The sequence below is a fragment of the Triticum aestivum genome, chromosome 7D (assembly GCF_018294505.1).
Source record: "Triticum aestivum cultivar Chinese Spring chromosome 7D, IWGSC CS RefSeq v2.1, whole genome shotgun sequence".
Lineage (NCBI taxonomy): Eukaryota > Viridiplantae > Streptophyta > Magnoliopsida > Poales > Poaceae > Triticum > Triticum aestivum.
In genome coordinates, this window is record NC_057814.1 from 23,429,577 (window position 1) to 23,450,095 (window position 20,519).

A 20,519-nucleotide genomic window follows, 5' to 3' on the forward strand; every position below is an offset into this window, starting at 1 on the left:
ACATAGATGCGCCTATAGAGAAAATTCAACCTAAATTCATAATAAATTTCTATGAAATTCAAAGAAATTTACTGCGAATTTAGGTCAAATTCCCTGTATAAGGGCATCTATTTTCACTTTAAGAGGAGCTCAACAAGGCAGAGAGGGACGGGCTTATAAACTGGTGTGAGCGCCCTTCGGTTGGCGAGGTGGGACTAAACACTGGCCGCAACTAGGACCAGCCCTTTAGTCCCGGTTTGTGGTATGAACCGGGACTAAAGGGTGGTGGGCCAGGAGTGTGGCCCATTGGTCCCGGTTTGTCCCACCAACCGGGACCAAAGGGGCCGGACGAACCGGGACCAATGCCCCCACGAGGCCCGGCAGGCCCCTGGCCGCACGAACCGGGACCAATGCTCGCATTAGTCCCGGTTCGTGACTGAACCGGGACTAATGTGGATATTGCCCTGTGACCAAAGCCCAGTTTTCTACTAGTGGGCAGTAACCTTTGGGAGACTGGCGGACGTCGACCTGCTACTTCAAGATCCGGGTCATCCCTGCAGCCGATGTTCATGGGACAAGAACTACCAAGGAGGCCGGAGGAACTAAAGAACTCCATCATCAAGGTTGACCTTGCCGGAGATGGTTCACATAGTCAGTGTCGACCTTGACTTGGCCATCGCTTGACCAGCAATCACGGGTGTCCACCTGCAGGATCGGGCAGATCCCTCGTCTGACGAATAAGCTAAGTACCATTGTTAAAAAGTTGTGTAGTAGGCGTTAAGCCACTCCCTTGTGCAAGTATGCGCCGAGGACACTCACTCCCGGATATGAAGTGTGACCGTCTAGTTAAACTATAAGTTTAAGAATTAGTATGGTGATGTATTTCTGGTTTTCCAAAATACCACCTGATCCATGACTTAGGAAGTCGAACATGCGCCCGGTTTATCCTGCGCGTTGTGAACGATCCAAGTTCAGCCAGATACTCTTTCTGCTCGTAGTTTAACATGAAACACAACCTTTTATATTTCGGAGAGTGTTCGCGGAACGTAACCCGTTTAGCTTACTAGATTTACCATCTCAAGGCATCACATCTAAGCTCTACACTTTTCTTTTATGCCGAACGCACCAAGCGCAGAGTGAGGCGAGGTAGAACACCGAGTGATTCCTCGTTGCATCCACCGTCGTAACACACTTCCCGGCTTGGGTGATAAGGACATAACTAACCATTGTAAAGTTCCTTCCTGGAGTGTCCGGGGAGAAAAATCGTTCCAACCTCACGCTGCCACCGCAACCTGAGGATCCGGCGCCAACAGCCCATCTGAGTGATACCCTAGATTCATTCCTGGAGTGTTTGCCTTAGTGCGATTTCAGGAACGAAATGTCATTCGGCTGCATTGTAACTATTGTCGAACCTCGGGTTTCGGTCTTGGATGGTCGAGGTTGTTTGATATTTACAAGAAGTTAAATCCCCTGGAAGCTCGGGATAATAATTTGACCGAACAATGACGCCACTATGTGAGTAGGTGCATTTGTTCAAGAGTGGTACGGCGACGATGCATCTCGATAAGAGAAAGTGAGTTTCCTTGGTGATGTTTCACCAAAAAAATCATAAGGGGCCTTCGAAGGGTCGTGGGTAACCGTCATTCTTCGCAAGAATTCCGACCAAACCATGACCAGGAGGAAAGCCGTATGCTGACGCAATGGTTCATGGGGGTTTGATTAATTAGTATGTACATCTTGACTCGGCACCCCAGTTTCAATCACACAATTTGTTAGGCGGAAGGGACAACAAAACGCATGCTCCAACATGGAAAGAAAGAAACATGGCACAACTACTATGAGCCATGCGAGGTTGATGAAGGGCAATACTTACATCTTTTCCATTGTTAACCAGCTAAGCATAAATTTTAGTCAAAACTAGAGGCTCTTCTGGCGCATCAATTTTTCCCACTTCAGCTACTTCATGGAATTCTTATTTCAGAGGATCTGGTTTAATAAAGATTGGGATGAATATGTGAGCTCCATTTCATTAAGAATTGGGATGAGCATGCGAGCTCCGTTTCCCTCATACAACAAAGCATACCTTTATAATATGTAATCAGAGAAGTTTTGACTGCTTGGGGCTATATAGAATGTAGTAAAAGTACTCTATACTTGGCCATATGTTATAGTTCAAATGCATGGAAGGCTCATGATCTCATCTTGTGAATGCAGAATTCAATTGAAAGGAAGGTTCATGATTTGAACATTGTGTCCTCTTCTTTATAAAGAGCATAAAGAGTTCATCATCGATGCTTGGTAGCTTTACTATGCATGGTCTAAGGGACCAGATAATATTCTAGTAATTGTTACCGTGTTATGTGATCATCATATCAAGTGAATGCTATAAATATGAGGGGAGCCGAAGGCTTTGAATGTACAGAAAATTAATGCAAAGCCAATTCACTAACCTCAAGTAAAGCTTGCCAAGTATTTCTCATTTTTTTAGTCAAAAATAATATGAGAAATACTTGGAATGTTAGCTTTAGTGAAATAAATCAAATGTGTCTATAGTATGCTAATTAAGTCTGATGAAATTCACATGTTCATTGTGTTGTTGAAGGTGCCTTATGAAAGGGGAATGAATGATAGATAACACAGTTTATTGGCATCTATGATACTTTTCAGCGTTCGACATCATGAGCGAAGTGGATAAGTGGAAGGGAACAATCACATGAGGATAATATGCGCTGACAGCTATCAAGCTAGAAAATCTGGTTATTTTCACTTTATGAAGTGTATAAACTTTTAGTCCAATGTTCGCTTCATTGCACCCTTGTGTCCATTTTTGTATGTATGTATGCCACAGATTATGTAATCGACCCAACAACTTGTACTCTTTTTAATAGTAGTTCGTAATTTTCTCACGCTACATAGTAAAACTGAACAATAGAAAATGAGCACGAGCAACTAAAAAATTAAGCTGCAATTTAGCCAACAACAGGCTCATTCGCCGCGCCTTCGGCCTTCTTGCAGTATCTAATTCCAGATTAGACCGCGTCTAGCGCTGCGGCGAACCATGATAATTCCGACCCCGCGGAAAAGACCACGACAATTCCACTTGCTCAATCGGCCACTGTTATTCTAGTGCTGAATAGTACGGAGTGGTACTACTCCAGCTGATGCATGTGGCGGTGGTTGAGTTTTTTGCGCCCGCCATCATCACCAGCTCATGGCTCCACGATAAAACAGCAGCAGGGCTGGCTTCCAAACCTCCGAGAAGGACTCTGGACTCCCCAGCGCGCACGTCGACGAAGGGAAGTGGATCCCGGCGGCGGAGGCGGAGGCGTCCCCTGGTCCCGTCGGCGGCGGCGCCGCCTGGTTGAGCTTGAGCCTGAGCCTGAGCCTGAGCCGAGACACATCTGCAAACACTTCGCTTTTGATTATATCCTAGGCGAACACTCTGTTTCCCTCAGTTTATTCCGATGCTATGCTCCTCCTAATGCGAGTCCCCCCTAGATCTTCTTTCTCTTGGCCCGTCTTGGATTCGGCTCGTTCAACGCTCCGCCTCTGTCGGTGTGGAAACGCACCTTCATCCGATCGACGCCTCATATCATTTCTCTATTTTTTGCAGCGTACTATTGCAGGGGGTCAGATCGACCAGGAGCTCAGAATAACCAATGTCGATATCACCAGACGCGCCATCTAGAGGTGGTGCCGCGTGCCTGCGTCAAAATATGACCGAAGATGATGAGACCAATATCAGGTGCTCCATCGATCATCTATATATAAAAGACTGCATTCTAATTATTGGATTGTCGAATTCGGGTGCATGCTCTGATCGATCATCTAATTACTTGCAATTTGACAATTCATTCGCTACAGTTATCACATCATTAGTAATTCTTGGTGTGTGCTTTTGCTACTCATTTCAGGCCCTCGGACTCAAACAGCACGATCTTGCGTGACATTGAGTACAGAAGTAGCGATAGATGTATGGATATCTCGAACCCAGTGTACCGGTTTGATCTAACCCCATACGAATCGGTCTTCCGTGATGGATTTAAAGGGCGATTTGAAATGAACACTCCCAACAGCATTTACTGCAACTTGGAACTTTACCTGCACCATGGGGTAATGCCTGCTACCATCACTCGAAGACCGGACAATTACATCTTTTTTAGCACTACCCTGAGCAGGTCCTGGTTTCCCAACGTGAGGCAAGCCCGTATATATCGCTATGAGATATATGCCCCCGGGGGTATCTGGCTTGCTCAAACATTTCGTCAATGTGAGACAAGCCCGGACGTATCGCTATATGAAGATGAGGTAGCCTTTCTTGTTGGCATTGCTCCTCAATATATTCGATCTGCACAGGCTTTCCGCCTCATACCCGGCAGGTACCTTCTACCTTAATTTCAAAACCTTTTCATTAACTTAGTTATGATATTGCAAATATTTTACTGTAAGTTTTGTCACGTATGAGCTGGATGGGATAATACATTTACCAAAAACATTTGGATAATACAAGTTTCTGTGTGCGGAACGGAATATGTCTGCAAGGCATATATTGAGGCACACAGAAACTTTTATAGTACCAAATATGTTAGGATATTTGTCAACAAAATAACATGAGCATTGTGTACAAAAATAATGGGTTAGCGAGCAAACTTATTGAAATAGCCAAAAAGTCATATGTTCCAAGATTCCTCACTCACCGTTGTTACTTTCATAGCGAAAAAAGGGCATTACTCAAAAGCAATTGGCAGTTATGACTGCAATGTAAAGCTGTATTTATATTTATGTCACTTTTTCTTGTTCCTCTGTAAATAATCTCAGTACCCTTTTTGTGTTTTCTGTCTCATCATGAAATTGGCAGAGCACTTGTTTTTCCAATAGTAAATATTAACACCTTCAAATTAAATTATGCGGTCCACATAAATGTGATCCTATCTTTGCACAGAGTTTGTAGAGCACATGCGATTATATATGATCGTATTGTATAACAAAACTTTGTACATAAGTGCACATATTTTTCACATGTTTAACTAAGATGAGCTTTCTGAAACCCACAAGTGCAAAATCCATAAAGTGGTACACACGAATGGGAGTGCACCAAATACGATTTATTTTTCTTTACTCTTTCAAGTTGCAGTGTAAACTTCATTATGTATAGTTTCGTCACGAGAATACCAACTGCAACTGGTTCCCCGAGTAGAATAGTTATTTTGTGCCGTGTTGCAGTGTTTTCTCTCTATGAAACTCAGACCCACCGAGGAAGCACTCTGCTTTCCCTCCGTGCAGTTGTATCATACACTATATTGCTTCGTTATTCTTCATGGAGCAGGGGCAACCCCTTTTTATCTAAAAAAGAAGTTCTCGTATAACTTGATTCTACTTCATTGACATTCAATTTGATGCAGTTTCTTCCGGTAATAAAAAGATTTACGTGTGTGCCCTGTTGTACTGTAGGAATGGAGGGCTTGGCAAACGATTGGAAGATGTTCTATACATAAACAGAAACTTCAATCCTCAGTCACATCCACCAAGGGATATTCCTATCATGCATCCGATTATGGAGTACATTGATTATAACAACCAGACAAGGCCTCTAAGAATTCAATATGTGCCCGAAGAGATAGAGAGTATGTGGCCATATAGGCGATCGCTGGGAACTACAAATGATGTTCCAATCGAGTATTATGCAGAGGGTGTGGCTCACATCGCCAGCTATATCGACTCTGCATTTCGATCTACATATTGGAATGAAGTCTATATCTTCATCAAGGAAAAGTATGTTCTCGTGAACTACGCGCCTGGATCAACTAATGACAGGATACTCAATGGCCCACACTACATAGGCGATAGCTTCCCCTTTCTTGTGGGGACTGCTTTTGCCGAGTACGGGATAGACGCTTCTTTCGGTTCTCATAGCAGTGTTGAAGCAATCATCTTTTCTGGGAACCTCTGCGCACGGATAAACTTCGCACCAAAGACCACCGGTGGTTACATTGTAGAGGGGATCACAACCATCAGACAGATGTTCCCTTTCTTTAGAGGGACCGTCTTCGAGAAGGGGATAGATGCCGCGTTTGAATCCACCGTGACTGGTGAAGCATATCTATTCAAAGGCTCAAATTATGCTCTTATCAACTACTATAAGAAAGAACTCATCGCTATAACTCCCATAGCAGTTGGGTTTCAGTGTCTGCGCGACTCTGAGTTTGAAGGAGATATCGGTGCTGCCTTTGCCTCGCACATATGCAAGGAGGCTTACCTGTTCAAAGGTAACAGGTATATCCTCCTTCATTTTACCCCTGGAGAGAACAAGGACTACATTGTTGACGGACCGAAGGACATCGTCCCTGGAAACTGGCCCTCGCTCGATGGCGTCCTACCCTGCAGAAACATAGGGCTCGATGTTATTGGGTTTCCCCATGGTAACCCTTTGCCTGAGGCATCTAACCATGGCAATCCTATGCTGGACGCGTCTCCCCATGGTAACCTTGTGCCGGCCGAGCACGTCCCGGATGAATCTGTAATAAGATCTATACATGGATGTATGTCTTTTCTTTTTCCCCACTTGTTTAACTAACTCTGGACATTGTGCAAAATAAGGGTATTTTTTGCTTCTATTCATGTGTGTGAGAGCGTTATGTTTTCTGTTTGCTGGTATCCACAGCTTATTGTAATAAAAGTCTGGTGGCGGGTTTTCTGCTTCCGTTTCAGACATCTATTTCCCGATTTTGCTTTAAACTGTGTAATCTAGAGTAGTCTCTCGCAATTTAGTGTTCCATATATCTATTCCATAAAGGGTAAAACATCTGAGTTATAACGCCTCGGATTTCCATTAAAGGGCCCTTCTATCTAGCTGACGTTCGCTGGGAGAGGGTGGCATTTGTTAACATTTTGATGGCAATTTTAGTTGGTCTGGGGTGATAGTTTTTCAGAACAACATGACATTTTCTAGAAAGAAGGCTCAAAATTTTCATCCTCCTAGAAAATGTCATGTTTTTCCGAAGAAGCTATCACCCTTGATAAAACTAAACTGCCAGGAAAAATGTTGTCATGCTCTCCCCGTGAACGCCAACCAGATAAGATTATGTTGTAAAAGAATACTCGATTTTACTACTTTTCCATTATAAACAAATCGATCGCATTATCTGCCCCTTGACATTCCTTGTGTCCAAAACCCTCGCAATTTTCAGCCTCGCCGATGCGCTTTGGTCAATCGTCGTAGTTCAAGACATGTATCACAGCAGCACGATGGGTCCAGACTTCAAATCGTCCAACTAGCGTACGCGCAGCATGTTGTATCCATGCGGTGCTCGGTTCAGGCGTTTATGCTTGTGCTTCTAGACTAGTGGGTGTTTGGTTACATTGCTTTCGCAACTCCGAGTTTGAAAGAGACATCGGAGCTGCCTTTGCATCACATGCTCCCAACCAGGCCTACCCGTTCAAAGGCAACAAGTGTATTCTCTTTCACTTCACCCCTGGGAAAGACGGCGACTACATCATTAACGGCCCGAAGTAGGTCATCCATGGAAACTGGCCCTCCCTCAACGGCGTCCTGCCCTGAATGAATAGAGGGATCGATGTTACCAAGTTTCCCCACGGTAACCCCGTGCCGACAGAGATTGGCCGGGATGAGTTGTAAAATGAGATCTATCATCTCAGTAGTGTATCTGTCTTCCCACGGGTAACGTATAAGCAAGTCTGGACTCTGGACATTGTGCCAAATCATGGGGTTTTCTTGTTCTTTGTAATGTGTGGGCCTGTATGCTTTATGTTCTTTGTAATGTGTGGGTGAGTATATTGCAATTAAAGTATGGGTCAATTTGTTCCGGATGGCCTGATGACTGGATTTCTGCTTCTCATTCTCGCACTATGTTCCCAGTCTTGCTTTCTTAATACGGGGTAGTGAATTAGGCAACATTTGATATCTTAGTTTTTTGTTGAATTATATACAATGATTCTTTTAGAAACCGCGGTTTCAAGTGCTGGGAAGGGAAGGTGGTGGGTAGTCCTATGGGCTAGACTGGCTTTGGTCTGGATGTGAAACTATTCCCAAGTTTAGAAACACATGGGTCGGGTGGGGAACTAAACCAGGCTTCGGCTGCAGGTACGGTCCTTCTCCGAACAAGCCTATTCGCGACGCGCGTATGTGCGTCTCGTGGGTAAATGCAAAGCTCTTTTTTTGGCTCAAAACCATAAATGCAAAGTTACTTTTTTAACCTTCTTAGGACAGACTACCTCAGTAGCAAAATATAAGACGTTAGTCAAGTCAAGTGGCACCACAAGGTCAAACATTGTCCAGTTAACCGTTACTATGGCCGTTATGACAGATGGGGCCTACATGTTAGTCTATGCCCAACCCCGTAAAAAAACCTCCAGTTACTGTCCATTGCATCTCTCTTTTTGGTTTGACAATAGCCGGAGTTTTGAATATAAAAAATGAGCAAGATGAAATTTATTGACAATACCCGGAGTTCTCAATAATTCGTTGTTGAGATGTTAGGGCATATATCTCTAACGCCGGCCACCAAAAACGGACATTGTGTTTGTCCACAGACTAGTCCGTGAACAGTGATACGAGAGTCGGCCATCCAACCTTGTCCCCTAAATGTATGCCTCTGTTTTTATCAAGTACGCGAGCCCAAAAATCGCGTATGAAATCTTCGATGAGTGAAATATTCCAATGTGACAGTACATTTAATTTAAATATTACAATCCAACTAAAATTTCAAATTATATAGTTCGATCTTGAATTCAACCACACATGTTATAGTTGCCCCTGGACCGAGGGTGATGGTGGATGAAAAACGGACGGATGCAGAATGACTTCAGATGGTAAAACCGCATCCAGACAGCACGGGCCGGATGTTTGCGGCTAATTCGAGAGTCTGCTTTGAAGATGCCCTTGGCTCCCCCCTCCCCTCGTGTTAACTGCCATAGTACAGTACTTAGTAGTATAATAACGATGGAAAGATACGAGAAGCTATAAACAAGAGGAAACGCGCAGCAGTGACGCGGCCCTGACTGTAAAGCGGTGATCCAAACTAATCATGCGGGCCAACCCCAACCAACACACACCATTCAAACCGGCAGCTAGCACACTCGCTGCCGCGGTGGCATGCAACCTCATCGCCTCATCACCTAACCGAACCGAACCAAACCAAACCAACTATGCATATATATGTGACTAATACCTTCACAACCTAATTAAACCGGTCATGGTAGCACTAGTTTTTCCCCGCCTCTATCCATAAATAATCGCGGCACTATCTAAATATTTTATCAGGAAACCGAATTTGATTATTCGTCAAATCATCCACACTTTTTAACAATAATTTATCTACATTGTCAAGGCACGAGCCGACCGACGGGCGCACGCAAGCATGAATGAATGAATGGTGCGGTTTTTCTTGGCACAAAAATATCCTTTGCGCAAGTGGGCGCATGCATATATGCGTGTTGTTGTCCTGGAATTAAGATCGGATCAAAGTTGTAATCTTATTCCTAATCTCGCGGTCAGACGGCTTAAACAAGGCAGGGTGGGCATGGACCATTCGCCATTATTGAATCTTCTCGAACGGTGCTGTCCGTGGTGCGATAATGACATGTTTTCTTCTTCTTCTTCTTTTTGCGAATGGACAATGACATGTTTTCTTCTACTGTAGTGCTATGTATTTGTGTGCATTTTTTTCTCCTTCTCTGATTTGAATACGGAGATATTTATGGGCCTCGTGTATCTCAAGCTATTCAAAAAAAGAAGAGGAAAAACTGCCCGCGTGGAGATGAAAAATCCACTAATCTCATCAGCTCTTGTAGAGTTTTGGTTTTTTTTAACACAGTACAGACGCAATATAAACTCACAAATAATAATTCACTTCCGTAGTATAAACTCAAAAAATTTATCCACTTAAATTCCTTGGACGTGCAAACACAATCCAAAAACAGTGAAGTAGTCATGGTAGTCGGCGGGCAGTAAGTTAAGTAGGTCCTTACTTTTTTTTCAATAGCGAAATATGCAAACTCTAGGTAAACATAATCCGATTTTGTTAAGGTAATAATTATTAGAAAGTTACTGTCATGGTAGTCGGCGGGCGTTCGTCGCCACTCCTAATAAACAAACAACATAGCTTTTCTTCCAACCCAAGAGTAGAAAAATATCGCTCGCGGGCACGTGGAGGACCTTCCATTACTCAAAATCATGGTCAAGTGTCGTTTTAGTGTTTTCAGCGAACAATTACTCAAAATCGATGTTTTCGGCAAACTTTTATGAAAACGGTGATTTCTCGTACCGAGTGACACAATTGTGGTGGTTTTTGGCAATTTACTCGGGCGGAAATCCTAGTACTTTATAGACGGGGTTGTTTGATTTATATGTTATTAAGTCCACTGTGATTGTCCACAATAATTCATTTGCACTATATGAACTAAAAAAATCGTCCCCTCGAATTCCTTGGATGGTGCAAACACAATCCTAATAAACCAATGAAGTGGGAAGGCCATTACAAATCTGGCATCTTTTTTTCCTTTTATATTTTGTTTGTTTCTGAAATCCTATAGATGAAGTAGGCCCTGTTCAAGGTATATCTAGATGTGCCATAATTATTGCGCATCTAAATGATCAATCGAGCATAAAAAGGAAAATAGAAAATAGAAAAAAAGGTACCCACACGAATCTCTGTGTAAGATTAATGATGGCATATGCCTTAGATGTGTAATACTTATGACACATCTTAGATCTGCTCTAGCAAAACTTTTTGTCAAAGGCAAGGGCATGCAAAATCTAGGTAAATCTGAACCGATATTATTAGAGCAACTCCAATGGGGTGACCCATTTTGTCCGCACACGTCTGTTTGGGTCCGCGCGGACAAAAACGACGGCCCAACACAAAGACCCATTTCTATTTTGCGTCCGTTTTGTGTCCGCGCGGACCTATTTCCATCCCAAATTTGAGACTGAAATGGGTCCGAAGCGGACACAAAGCAGGCACTTTTGGTGCCTTGTTCGTCCGGCTGCGTCCGCTGCACATGCATGCTGGCCCATCTGTCATCCAACGAAAGAGTCCACTCATCCATCCCACCCTTTCTCTCTCCTCCTTTCCTCTTTGTCGCCACCCACGACGGCGCGGGCATAGAGCACGCCGCGGTTTCGATGCAGCTGGGCACACCGCCGGTGCAGCAGCTCTCCCTCCGGTGGGATCCGACGCCGCGGCGACGCCGCCAGGGAAGGAGCACCAGTAGTCGGCCGCGCCTGCCTTCCATGAGCAGGGAGCTCTGCATCCAGCGTCGATGTCGTCGAGTCCAAGAAGCCATGGTACACCGGCGAGTCAGCTAGCTAGCGCGTTGTCGTATTATCGTTTCCTTCTTGTTCGTTGGCTGATGGATTGGTGTTGACCGACACCATCAAGCTACTGCAACCCGGCCTCGCGCTCGCGACCGTGCCCGGGGCTGCTACACGGCGCTCGGCCTCGCGCCCGCGCCCATGCCCGGCCTCGCCCTCGTGCTCGCGCCAGCGCCCGTCCGGCTACGCGCCCGTGCCCGGGGATGCTGCACGGCGCTCGTCCTTCCGCGGTGTCGGCGTGTTCCACCGCTTCCCCGGCCGGCGGTGCTGCAGCCGGTGGCCTTGCCTCTCGCCCTCGCGCTCGCGCCCGCGCCCGGCCTCGCCTCGCTCTGGCCCCAGCGCCCGTCCGGCTTCGCGCTCGCGCCCGGGGCTGCTGCACGGCGCTCAGCCTTCCGCGGTGTCGGCGTGCTCCACCGCGCGCCCGGCCAGTGCTGCAGCAGCCGCTGGCCTCGCCTCTCGCCCGCGCCCGGCTTGTGCTGCTGCAGTCCACTGGCCTCGCCTCTCGCCCGCGCCCGGCCCGTGCTGCTGCAGTCCGCCATGCTCGTCGTGCCGCGCCGCGCTCGCCCTGCCTCGCTGCGAGCTGCCTGCCTGTTACGTGTTCGATGAAATGCTGGAACGGACATGCACAAAATGGGTTTGCCTCCCGTTGGACGCACCGGCTGACCCAAACGAAAAAGCGGACATGCATGTCCGCTTGGCCGACCCAAACGGACAAAAAACGGACAAAATCCGCGTCCGTTTGGGTCACCCCGTTGGAGTTGCTCTTAATAACCTAACTGGAGTATAAAGTTAGAGGTAATATCACCGGAGGTCATAGAACTTGCGCTTAATGTTCAGTTTGGTGCTAGAACTTCAAAAATACGGAATTGCGGTCACTTAACTTGACTAAAGCGTGCATATACAATCACATAATGCGTATGCAGGCGTATCCGGGTGTATGACCCCACCTGTCATTGACCGGAGGCGCTCAACCATTGGATTTTTGCATAAAACACCATTCTACTATTTTATTCGCGGGAAAGCCGGCCACCGCGACGCATTTTTGTACAAACAGCTTCATGTTTTTTTATTTACAAGAAAGTCAACCACTGTACTGCAAAAAGTAACAACCAAAAATAGTGAAAATGAACATAAAAAAGTGTACCCATCAAGTCTCAAACTCACGACCAGAGGCTTGCACAAAAGCAGCCCTAGCCACTCCAAGATGCACTTGTATACGTTTATAATGGATAATAACCAGTAAAATATGAATTTAATAGGACAAAGGCTCCTGGAGCTGGAATGGGCTATGGCCAGTGCAGACCATTTTGCACATGTTCGTTTGTTAATTTTGTAGATAGTATATAAATTATAATTTCAGTAATAAAAAAATCTTTAAATATTCATGTGTTATAAATATTGTACATAAAAATTAATAACCTATTTGTAAAAAATGTTATAAACTATTTAAAAAATATTCATATATTTATGATTACAAAAAATGTTTGTATGATAAAAATATTCATAATTTCAATCTTAATCTGTTGATATGAATATTAAATCATGTATAATATATAAATTTTATAAGTTTGAAACATAAGTCATGAGTAACAATTATACATGAGCGAACATTCATAATTTTTTAGTAAATGTGTGTAGTAATTTTTTGGGTAGAATTTATAAATATAAAACGTGAGTGTATATTTTTTGTGGATTCATTAAACATATTTACTTAATAAGCATTATTGATTTTATGTATTAAATGATTTTTTTTATGTAACACAAAGTTTACATTTAAATATTCTTACTCACTAATGATCGTTTGTATGTATAATAGTTTTAAACACATATATTTGAAGATAAATTTATGACTTAAGTTTTACAAACATATACCAAGTGGTCTGCTTGGTAAGCTACCAACAAAAAATGCGAAGTTATACAAATATATTTTTGTACGTCATCCTGTGTATGTAACATATTTTTAGCACACGATTATTTGAACATAAATTTTTACTTACGTTTTGCAAATATCTTCAGAAAATAGCGTGTCCCGAATGGGCCACAATATCTGCAGCCCGTTTGAATTCCACATACTTTCTCGCCTTGTACATACAAAAAAAAATGAAGTTGTTATCCAGTAAAGCCATCCGAACGTAATGGATGGAGTGGTTAAAGTAGGTCCTGTGGCAAGTGCAGGTCACGTGATCGACATTTTACGTGCACGCACTATAGGGTGTGTTAATTATCGCACTACAGTTATCTAGTATTTTTTGGCAAAATAAAACTGCGAAGGGGTTTCTTGAAAAAATGCGCCGCAGTGGTTGACCATTTCTGTGAATAAAAAATATTCAACGGTGTTGTGTGCAAAAAATGCATTGGCTGAGTGGCTGACAGGTGGGGCTGTACACGAATACACCCGCAAACGTATTTTATGATCATATGTGCACGCTTGAGACAAGTTATGTGACTGCAATTCCGTAGTTTTAAAATTTTAGCACTAAACTGAACATCCAGCGCAAGTTGTATGACTGCTGCTGATATTACCTCAGAAAGTTACTGTCACGTTAGTCGGCGGGCGTTCGTCGCCACTCCCAATAAACAAACAACGGAGCTTTCCTTCCTCGAAACCCCAGAGCAGAAAATATCGCTGGCGGGCACGTGGAAGGGAAGACCTTCCATTCATCCACGTCACGCGTAGGCGTCGCCGAGGCGGACCCGTCCTCCGTCGTCGTGGGCGGAAAGGAACCGCGGGGAGCCCCGTTGTGTAATAATCTGCTTCCACAGGGGCCCGGGTGTAAAAGGGCGCACGCCACGTCGGACCCACCGACGGGATAAATAACGAGAGGAAGAGGGACACGCCGAGACGGAAGAGACACAGAGAGAGAGAGGGGCAGAGGAAAAAATCAACCCACCTCCACCACCGGGCAGAGGAGAGAGGAGCGACCTCCGCCGCGCTGCCGCGGTGTTGACCCCTCCCCCCACGCTGGATCCCCCCACGGCGGCGGGCGCGTCCTTCGGCGGCGGCGGCGCGTTGTTATGCCGAGAGGCGCCCAGGTACTTGCCGTGCCGCTACGCGACTCGCTCCGATATGCTGTGGTCTCCTCTGTTCTCGTCCCCTCGCGCGATTCCGGCCGATTAAGGCGCCGGGACCCGGTAGGATCGGCGCGGGAGGGGTTTGGGGTATGGTTGAGGTGTGGAATTCGGGTTTGGCCGGTGGGATTCGCGCGGCTGCGGCTCGGTCGCCGCCGCGCGCGGTCTGAGATCCGGGGGGAGGGTTTGGTCCGATCGGCGCGAGATTCGCCGGCCAGGGTCGCCGCCGTTGTTGGTGCAACGGGGGAGGGTTTGGCGGGTGGAATCGGGACGTGTCTGGCCGGTGAATTATGCGGGGGATTCGCTCCGTGGTGCTGGTGTTCACCACTAGTTTCCTAGATTTAGGCGAATTCGGCTACGTGTTCTGGTCTGGTCGGCATATGTATGATTCTAGTCTAGCCGTGCATGGTGGCCCACTCATAGTTTCGTCCAGCTCATCTACTTTGATGAATCCTGCAGCGATTCAGCTGTGCATCATGCTGTTTTACTTGCGAGAATTTGGAGGTGCTGATGGATGTTGGAAACACGGGTCGATGCTGGAGGGGTTGTGTGATGTTTGAGGTTTGGAATTCTGGTTTAGTCGGTGGGATTTGCGCGGCTGTGGCTCTGTCGGCTTGAGCGTCGTCTAAGATTTGGGTTGGGGGTTTGGTCGGATCGACGCGATATTCGTTGGTTTCGGCTGCTGGTATTGCTGGTAGAATCCCGGGGAGTTTGGCAGGGGGGGATCGAAGCCTGTCTGCTCAGTGAATTGTGCGGGAAATTCGTTCGGTGGCTGGGTCCCGGTCGCTGTTTGTCAGTAGTAGTGCAGATTTATGCGAATTCGGGCACAACGAGGGACGACGGGCTCTGTGGCCTATGTATATGTTTTGATTCTGCGTGGTGTATATTTGATTGATGCGGTTCTAGATGAACCGTGGCTGGTGGCGGAGGCATAGTTTCGCCTGACTCTTGCATTTCGATGAATTCTGTGGTGATTCGGCTGGGTTAAGTTCCCGTCATTTGGAGGTAGGAACTCGGAATGGATGATGGGAACACATGGTTGTGGTGGTTGTGTTTTGGTTACTTTGTTATATGCGCATCATGTTTTGATCGATGCATATGCTGTTAGTAAAATGAGTCAGGATAATTGTGGAAGGTTTGATTAGACCAAACTTTTCAGGCCATTGAGCAGTCCATTGTCGTGTGTTAAGTTTGGCTCTGATGTATTGGGCTACCACCATGTCACACGTTTTCAGCTAGAGGTCTGTTGCTTACGAACAACTTCTGTATTCTTGCAGGTTTCAACACCATTCGCCTCTGGGTTTCTAGCATTCTCAGAAAGGATATGGAGCGCACCCTCTATGCAAGTTCCCCTGTATCCCACGTCTCGCTGCTTGAGCAAGTTCTTGGCTGGAGATTTTGTCTTTACGGAGACTTCCTTGTCATCTCCTTCGTCAATTGCACCTGAAGAACACACCTGGCTTAGCGACTACCGTGCCTGGTCCCATGCTACTGGACATTAGGGTCGACTAGTGATTGCGGTGCACATCTATTCGAGCATGGTGCGTCTCTTCTCTGGCAACATTTTCGTAATTTTTGCCGTGGCACTGGTCAGCCAGCAAAAGTTACCATCAGAACTTCTTTGGACACTTGGGATCTAACCCGTAGATCCTCCTTGTCGGTTACAAGCTCTAGGTATGCTCTTATCCGAGAATTCAGTAACACAATAATTTTCATGGCACTTCTGTTTTTATTGTCACTGTCTCATGCATCTATCGCTCTCAGCAGGTTCTGGTTTTCTTTGCTTCTGTCAGCTCTCTTCTCCCCTATCACTGTGAGTTTTCAGTTTGTCCGGCTTGATCTTTGGTGTGTATAGTGTGCACTGTTCTTCATCGGGCTTCACTTCTGATGGCGTAACGTGAGGTATGCTTGAAAGTTTCGAATTTAAGCAGGACAATGCATGACTCAGCCATGAAGCATAATTAGGAATGTGAACATTAGCATTTCTTCCGACGGTCTAATCCACTTTGTTTAATTTCAGGGCAAAGGTGTTCAAGTTTATTTGTCACAAAGTATGGGTATTGCTTACAGACGTTTGAAAAAAGCCTGCAGTGACTTTGGTGATCTACTCTCCAAAGACATTCCGGCAATACGCGTATGAGTCTTGTTTGTGTTTATAGGACTGTTCAAAAATAAGGACAGCTTTGCATTCTAGCTAATAAAATGGAGAGGTGAATTGACTCTTTCCCTCTTTTGTAAGATGATAATGAGCTTCCAACATTGTACATATTTGTTAACTTTTCTTATATTTGCGATACAGGTATAACATTATTACGGAAGTGGGTGACGGTACGTTTGGTAGTGTTTGGCGTGCAATCAATAAAGAAAGTGGCGAAGTGGTATGTCACTCTGCTTGCCCAAATATTTGCATGTTATGCATTACTTTTTTCAGTAGCAACTCTTGTTTATGTTGTTATGCCGGAGGCTAGCATGCTTGGGGCTATTTATTGTATTTCTTACTAAATAAATAATGTGAAACACTTCCTTTTCAGTTTGTATTGTTACACTCTGGTATATCTTTACGACTAGCCGATATTCTTATGTTACCACTGCCATACCTGGATTTTCTTTCACCTTGTTGACATATATGCACATGCTTGTTCTTCGCAGGTCGCAATCAAGAAAATGAAGAAAAAATATTTTTCTTGGGAGGAGTGCATCAATCTCCGTGAAGTTAAGGTATTTTGATGTTACATAACATTAGCCATATTGCATCATGGCTTCCTTCACTTCATTTGATTAAATGTATGTTTGAACTTCAACAGTCCCTCCGAAGGATGAACCATCCAAACATTGTGAAGCTCAAGGAGGTCATAAGAGAGAATGATATGCTGTTCTTTGTTTTTGAATACATGGTACAGACTATTGATATTTTGTTTTGTTTTGTTTTTATAATCAGTATAAGTTGACTAATGTTTTATGTGCTCTACATGGGTTTGTTAGGAATGCAATCTCTATCAGCTGATGAAGAGCAAGGGCAAGCCTTTTTCGGAGACTGAAATCCGGAACTGGTGCTTTCAAATATTTCAAGCTCTTAGTCACATGCATCAACGTGGATACTTTCATCGTGACCTTAAGCCTGGTATGGCATACTCCCTGGACTCTGGAATTGTTAATAATGTTTGTTGTAATTGTGGAACTATGTTTATTCATGTGGTCTAGTGTTAGAGCCTAGGCCGATACTTGAAGAAGTATATGAAAGAGCGTTACCAGTATCCATCCCTCGTGTTGTGTGTGGTTAAAAAAGAACAGTTTGAGAACATCTTTTGTCTTTCATCTTTTCACCTACGCTCCTTGTCATAAGCTGTGGTTTCATGCAATTTTTAGTTTGAACAACTCAAGAAATCAAGTCTAGTAGCTGTGGATGGATAACCATCCAGTCGGCCATTGACCGACAAGGCTAACACTGCTAAAAACATTTTGAGTGGTTTTATCAATTTTTTTATTGATTATGCCTTCGCTTGCTCTTGACAGAACGCGTGCACTGTGGGATATATATGTAAAGGTAGCAGTAATGACAGATAATAGGGTCACTTGAAAGACTAGTTGTATATGACTAACGTGCGTCGGTAAAAAAGGAGTCAACAATCCTTGTTAGCCTTAAATGCTACTGTGTTCTGTTTGGAGAGTTCAGATTGACCTTATTTATTGGCATTAGTAAACAAGAACCATCATCTTTTGCTCTTTTGACCTTCTGTTATTTCAGAAAATCTGCTAGTTACAAAGGAGCTCATCAAGGTAGCTGATTTTGGGCTTGCTCGTGAGATTATTTCTGAACCACCATACACAGAATATGTGTCAACTCGCTGGTAGGCTACTTCAGTCTTAAACAGCTTAAATCATACATATAGAGCACTAAAGCAAGGATACTAATGTTTACTGCCAAATTAGGTATCGTGCCCCAGAGGTTCTACTTCAAGCTTCTGTTTACAGCTCAGCAGTTGGTGAGTAGAGAATATTTGTTCCTTCACAAAAAAGCAAATTGCTACAATTTGCAATGTGCTGATTCCCTGTTGCTTTTGTAGACATGTGGGCTATGGGCGCCATTATTGCAGAGCTTTTTTCACACCGACCTCTTTTCCCTGGCTCAAGGTACATGATCTTTATTCTGCTGAATGCCGTTTGGTTCCCCTGTTCTCTTGGTTGTTGTGCCCATTTAATTGAAGATCTAAGTTTGGTCCTAATAGTTGCTGGGAGCTAAATATTAGCCAAAGATGCTGTTGATTATATATGAAATAACCATCGTCGACCATTTTAACAAGTAAAACCATTTTTTTAGTCTAGAAATCACCCCATAATGTGAAAAAAATGATGTGGTGATTCTTTTGTGGTATGTTCTTCCAAGTAATTGCTCAAGTGAGGGTATTTTTATAACTTTGTTCTTTGTCCCACAGTGAAGCAGACGAGATATACAAAATCTGTAGCATTCTTGGCACACCAAATCAGCATACTTGGGCTGGAGGACTGCAGCTGGCAGCATCTATCAATTTTCAGTTTCCTCAGGTAGAATCTTTTGATACCCCTCCTCCAGTTCTGAGATTATTAGGAGCTATTGATGGCTAAATGCTGTTTCATATTCTCAACAGTCTGGAAGCATAAATCTTTCAGAAGTGGTTCCCACAGCAAGTGAAGATGCGCTGAACCTTATTTCGGTAAGTATCACATCAGCAGTTTTTGTCTGTCCTTAAAGCAGTGGCGAAGTGATCATGTTCAGATTAATGATTGGCCTCAACTTTTGCATTTGCCACAGTGGCTTTGCTCATGGGACCCACGTAAACGGCCAACCGCAGTGGAGGTTTTGCAGCATCCCTTCTTTCAGGTCATAATATTTCCAATGTCTTCCCGTACCACATCAGATGATGCATTGACTCGTTTCATGACCTGACCATAACTGTTTATGTCACAGCCATGCTTCTATGTCCCCCCTTCACTTCGTTTCAGATCGACCGGATATGCAACAACACCACCATCAGGTTTGCCAAATATTCTCACGCTTATATGACTTGGATCATTTTCACTAGAATACCGTTGTTGAGGCAATTCAAATGATGGATTCTGCAGTTGGGGCTAAAGGAGCTATGGACCAGAAGAATGCTAGGCGATACCCTGTGGGGACTTTATCCAATGGGAGACCGGCAGTCAATAACTCGTACTTGAGCACTAATAACGTCCCAGCAAGAGCAGCTGGCGTGCAAAGGAAGCTAGAGTTGGATCATCAGGTGAAACCAGAGAGCAACCATAAGCTGACGAAGGAGAACGCTATGAACCAGCCCTGGTCCAGACTACCACCAGCACCAGTGAGGAGCAAAGGTGAGTATTATTGTTTTGTTCCTAAATCATGTTTTTGAATGGCGCTTCCGTTTTGTTCAAAGTCGCGGTTTTCCGCTTCTGTAATGCAAATCAATTCCATTGTGCAGGGAACAACTACCTTGCTGCCAAGGAGCAGATCCCTCGGGGCGGCGCGCCTGACATAGCCGAGAAGCTGTCCCAGCTGTCGATGGCCTCCACCACCAACCGGGCGCCGATCGTGCCTTCGGACAGGTTTGCTGACCTGAAGGGCACTACTAGAGCCCAGCAACCGGAGCCCGTGAGGCGGCCCGTGCCTCTGGGACCCAGGGACACGTGGCACGCCCGGAACGACCCCTTCCGGCGCACCTATGAGATGCCGGGCGAGAGGGCTCTCCTCCAAAGGAAGCTCGTCAGCTGAGGACCATCCCACCAACGCCGTCCATCTGCCCCTTGGCATCATCGCCGCCACCACCACCACCGACCACAATAATCCAGCGGCCTCCTTCCCTGGTGGCCGGCCACCAAGTTTGTGTCTCCCTTTCGTAGTTGGTGTTGTGATTTGAAAATAAAAGGCCACTCTCCCCCGGCCCTGGCGTCGGCGGGGAGAGTGAAGAAACGTGGAACTTGTTGATTTGAGCTTTGTCAGAAACGTGGATGATGATGTATGCTTTGTGATTTGTGTGCGAACCGACCGACGATCGCTTGTTCATGTGACCTGTGTAGCCGCTGATGTATCGTGGCTAAACTTGTTGATTTTACTTTGGTCGTTGATCCATTTGGATGCTTTGCTTGCTCGCATGGTTCGGCATGT

At 45.0% G+C, this 20,519-nt stretch overlaps 2 protein-coding genes across 3 annotated transcripts; both read left to right on the forward strand.

Moving 5' to 3' along the window:
- Positions 1–3,226: 3,226 nt before the first annotated feature.
- On the forward strand, positions 3,227–6,689 carry LOC123167196 (uncharacterized). The gene is made up of 3 exons (XM_044585027.1): positions 3,227–3,724; positions 3,894–4,358; positions 5,431–6,689. Exons 1-3 carry the CDS (start codon positions 3,639–3,641, stop codon positions 6,551–6,553), a joined length of 1,674 nt encoding a protein of 557 aa, XP_044440962.1. The 5' UTR covers positions 3,227–3,638; the 3' UTR covers positions 6,554–6,689.
- A 7,425-nt stretch (positions 6,690–14,114) lies between these two features.
- On the forward strand, positions 14,115–20,483 carry LOC123167197 (cyclin-dependent kinase F-4). 2 transcript variants are annotated; one of them, XM_044585029.1, is made up of 17 exons: positions 14,115–14,344; positions 15,658–16,054; positions 16,145–16,282; positions 16,401–16,590; positions 16,680–16,758; positions 17,030–17,098; positions 17,185–17,274; positions 17,363–17,501; positions 18,126–18,228; positions 18,311–18,363; positions 18,445–18,511; positions 18,814–18,922; positions 19,006–19,071; positions 19,170–19,238; positions 19,326–19,392; positions 19,481–19,729; positions 19,837–20,483. In XM_044585029.1, exons 4-17 carry the CDS (start codon positions 16,583–16,585, stop codon positions 20,124–20,126), a joined length of 1,458 nt encoding a protein of 485 aa, XP_044440964.1. In that variant the 5' UTR covers positions 14,115–14,344; positions 15,658–16,054; positions 16,145–16,282; positions 16,401–16,582; the 3' UTR covers positions 20,127–20,483. The 2 variants fall into 2 exon arrangements, with proteins under 2 accessions (XP_044440964.1, XP_044440963.1); XM_044585028.1 differs by having other exon boundaries at positions 16,148–16,282.
- The last annotated feature ends 36 nt before the right edge of the window (positions 20,484–20,519 follow it).

Coding starts and splice junctions, on each gene's coding strand:
- LOC123167196 (XM_044585027.1), top strand. CDS start 3,639: ATGTCGATATCACCAGACGCGCCATCTAGAGGTGGTGCCGCGTGCCTG. Junction 3,725..3,893: donor GATGATGAGACCAATATCAG/GTGCTCCATCGA, acceptor TACTCATTTCAG/GCCCTCGGACTCAAACAGCA. Junction 4,359..5,430: donor TTCCGCCTCATACCCGGCAG/GTACCTTCTACC, acceptor GTTGTACTGTAG/GAATGGAGGGCTTGGCAAAC.
- LOC123167197 (XM_044585029.1), top strand. Junction 18,364..18,444: donor TGTTTACAGCTCAGCAGTTG/GTGAGTAGAGAA, acceptor TTGCTTTTGTAG/ACATGTGGGCTATGGGCGCC. Junction 18,923..19,005: donor TCAATTTTCAGTTTCCTCAG/GTAGAATCTTTT, acceptor TATTCTCAACAG/TCTGGAAGCATAAATCTTTC.